The 3,432-nt window shown below is 46.9% G+C and overlaps 1 protein-coding gene across 1 annotated transcript; it reads right to left on the bottom strand.

The window, feature by feature from the left end:
• Positions 1–1,287: 1,287 nt before the first annotated feature.
• On the bottom strand, positions 1,288–2,172 carry LOC119857414 (40S ribosomal protein S4-like). Its single transcript, XM_038406268.2, is given in 3 exon segments — positions 1,288–1,676; positions 1,679–2,048; positions 2,050–2,172. Coding segments are annotated over 3 exon segments (798 nt in total). The 5' UTR covers positions 2,152–2,172; the 3' UTR covers positions 1,288–1,350.
• Between the last annotated feature and the right edge of the window lie 1,260 nt (positions 2,173–3,432).

Below are 3,432 nucleotides of genomic sequence, written 5' to 3'. Positions count from 1 at the left end.
GGAATAAGTCATTTTAGTGCATCCCTAGCAGGACTTTCACTTCAGATTAAATTAAATAAAAAAACAGTCAGGCCAATAAAACAAAACCCTCTGGCTCTTGCATCATTAGAAAGAATATACACACATAGATCTGCAATGATGTGCTGCTCCTGCTTTTGGTATTCAGTGCATGTGGCTTCTTTTAATTTTCAGAAGCCATAATTTTCAAAAGCATAGACCTGATTTTCTGAATGTGCAGGGCACTTGCCTTAAGCTTTTCACAGTCCCACTAGGTGCCTCTCCAAAGCTTTGAGCACCTGAAGACCTTTGAAAATCTGTCCCTAAACTCCTAGACCCAGTTCCTCAAAGGCATTTGGGCTTCGAACTCCCAATGATTTCAGTTGGGCTCCTGTGTTGTGTCACCACAATTGTACCTGCTCTGAGGGCAAAGCCCACGTGCATGGGCACTGAGGACCTGATTCTGCTTTAACTAAAGTCAGTGGGAGCTCTGCCATTTGCTGGAATGGGGCCAGGATCAAGCCTAATGTGGGCAACTGCATAAGTACCTGCTGTGTGAATCTAGAGGAACCAAGTCAGGTGCTGTTTAGATGTCTGGTAGAATGAAGCTGCTGCCTCACTGAAAACATTCCATTTAGAAATAGTTCTGCTTATATATTAGTCTCATGCTTCATCTCCCTCCTCTCCCCTCTACCAAGATCTCCCCATCCTCTGGATAGCCACGCCCTTCACTCTCTTATTTCCAGAGACTGTGGGTCCATTGCTCGGGAACCAGGAGACCTGCCTTCTATTCCCGAAGAGACCTTTCCCTCATTGCATGACCGTGGGGGGAGTCACTGAACATTTCTGTTGCTCTGGACATGCTTCTGTACATGTGTGTGCTAGAGGAAAGGAGATGGAGAGGTTGGCTTTATCAAGCCAACTCTATGATGACCTATTCCTGGCACCAGATCTGTTTTGAGGAAGTGTGGGTGGAAGGAGATGGGGTGTCCCGGAGAGGTGGGCGGTCAGTGCAGTAAAGAGTGGGGAGCTGTGTTTTGGATGCAAGTTTGGTGCGTGACCCTTGTTGGGCTCAAGGACTCTGGCTGAGGTGAGAGAATGGGTAACTTCAGAGAAGTGAGAGCTGGAATAAACTGCTTAGACCATGTAGTTCATCTCCCTGCCAATGCACGGCTATTTCCTAGTGTAAGGTACATCCACTCGAGTGCTGTCAGGTCTGCATTTAAATGTCTCCCACCACTTCCCTTGAGAGACTACTCAAGCGCCTAATGGAGTCCACTTTTTTTTATATATAGTTGGTAACAATTTTATTTGACAAAGGAAATTGCCTGCTGCTTGTCCACTTTTGAGGGTTTAACTGGTGCTCTGTTTGGCTGCCAGTCTCTTGTCTCTCTCTTCAGCAATGGTCAGATGGATTCCTTTTCCACGGGGCGGGGAGATCCATGGCTTGTTACCTTTGCCAATAACAAAAATGTTAGAGAGCCTGGTGGCAAAGCTGTTGCAATTGGCATCCTTCACGTACACCACATCGAACGAGCCTGGGTGTCTCTCCCGGTTAGTGATCACACCAATACGGCCCAAGTTAGCACCACCAGTCACCATACACAGGTTACCTGTGTCAGACTTGATGAAGTCTGTGATCTTGCCAGTCTCAAGGTCAATTTGGATAGTGTCATTCACTTGATGAGGGGATCTGGGTAGCGGATGGTACAGGCCTCATGGGTCACCAGGTGAGGGATTCCTTTAGTGCCCACAAATATCTTCCTCACCTTGCACGGCTTGTACTTGGCTTCTTCAGCTGTGATGCAGTGAACTGCAAAACGACCCTTGGTGTTGTATACCAGACGGAAGTGGTCACTTGTCTTCTCAATGCTGATGACATCCATGAAGCCAGCAGGATAGGTGATGTCAGTGCAGACTTTGTCATCAATCTTGATGAACCTCTGCATGCAGATCTTCTTGACCTCATCTCCTGTCAGGGCATACTTGAGTCTGTTCCTAAGGAAGATGATGAGTGGAAGGCATTCCCTCAATTTGTGTGTGTGTGGGGGAACCTGTTGATGGACGGGTAGCAAACACTCCTGTCAATTTATCCAGCATCCAATGCTTTGGAGCTGCTACACGCTTCAGGTGCTTCTTGGGACCGTGAGCCATGGCTGCGCTCTGCCGAGGATGCATGTCCAGCTTGAATTTACCTTTTACCTCTCCTCATTGCTTACACCTGATTCCACTGTATCTCCATTTCCTCTTGCTGGTACACTCTGTCAATACTTGCAGACTGTTATCGTGTCCTGGTCAGAGCATAGCTCTTTCAGATCAGTCCTGTTAACCATTTTGAAGGGGCCTGTCCCAGAGTAACTGGGCCCTTGAAGGAAAATAAGTCCAGTAGGTGCCTCCCAGGTGGGTGTGATGAGGGACACCTGATTCTAATAAAGTCAGGAAGGGCATTTAAGAAAAAGGGGGAGGTCAGAAGGAGCTAGAGAAAGAAGTCTGGTAGTGCAAAGAAGGGGTTGGGTGGGAGTCCCAGGATGGGCTGGTGAAAGGAGACTGCAGGGAGCCCATAGGTCTCTGCAGGGATCCCTGGGTTTAGAGAGAAAATAAAATAGGAACTTTATGAGTCTGGGGAAAGCTATGGTGTGTGGACTAAGAGTAACCTGTGGACCAAGGGTTCCTGGCTGAAGACCCTGGATCTAGGGGAATGACTCGGAAAGGTCTGTATCTCAAGGTAAGACCTATGAAGAACTATTGAAAACCAACTGTACTGGGGGCTCTTAATGGAGGGAAATTTGGGGGTAAAGATGGTATATGTGGGGCCAAAGAAATGCTGCGTATCTTTGGTTTCAAGAAAGACAGTAATCACCTGAGGAAAAGGCATCAGCCTGGATTTGAGGCTGGTTGTCCGTCCTTCTGGGTCTGTGGTAAGAGGAGAAACTGAGACAGGCTAGACTTGCAAGGTCTCGACTTGCAGAAAGGGGGTACTTTGGGGTGCTGAGCCATCAAGGGAGTCCACATTGTTTCCATTTTTCATTGAAAAATAATGTAGACATTTTTGTACATTTTGCTCTCTGAAAAGAAGACTGGCAAAACACTAACAAGTTTGCCCGGGGTGGATGTTATGGTTTAATGTTTTCTTGAAACTTTCTGGGACCAGGATAACAACAGAACAGTTCCTTGGGAAGAATGTAAAGGATGACTCAAGAACATTTACCTGGGGACTCGGACCAGCAGATTTATTACCCTTGATGCTGTTATTTATTAGAGCTGGGTGGAGAAGCTAATTTCATTTGGTGGAAGATTTTGACATTTGGTTTTGTTCCAATCTGGCATGAAACTCAAAATGTTCGAAATACTCCATGAATGGGAATGGGTCCCAGCCTAAGGGGAGCTGTCCAAGAACTGCTAACCATGCAGCCCAAGTTGCTGTGGATCCATGAG

Source organism: Dermochelys coriacea, chromosome 6 (genome assembly GCF_009764565.3).
Source record: "Dermochelys coriacea isolate rDerCor1 chromosome 6, rDerCor1.pri.v4, whole genome shotgun sequence".
NCBI lineage: Eukaryota > Metazoa > Chordata > Testudines > Dermochelyidae > Dermochelys > Dermochelys coriacea.
This window is presented reverse-complemented; position numbering and strand designations above follow the sequence as displayed.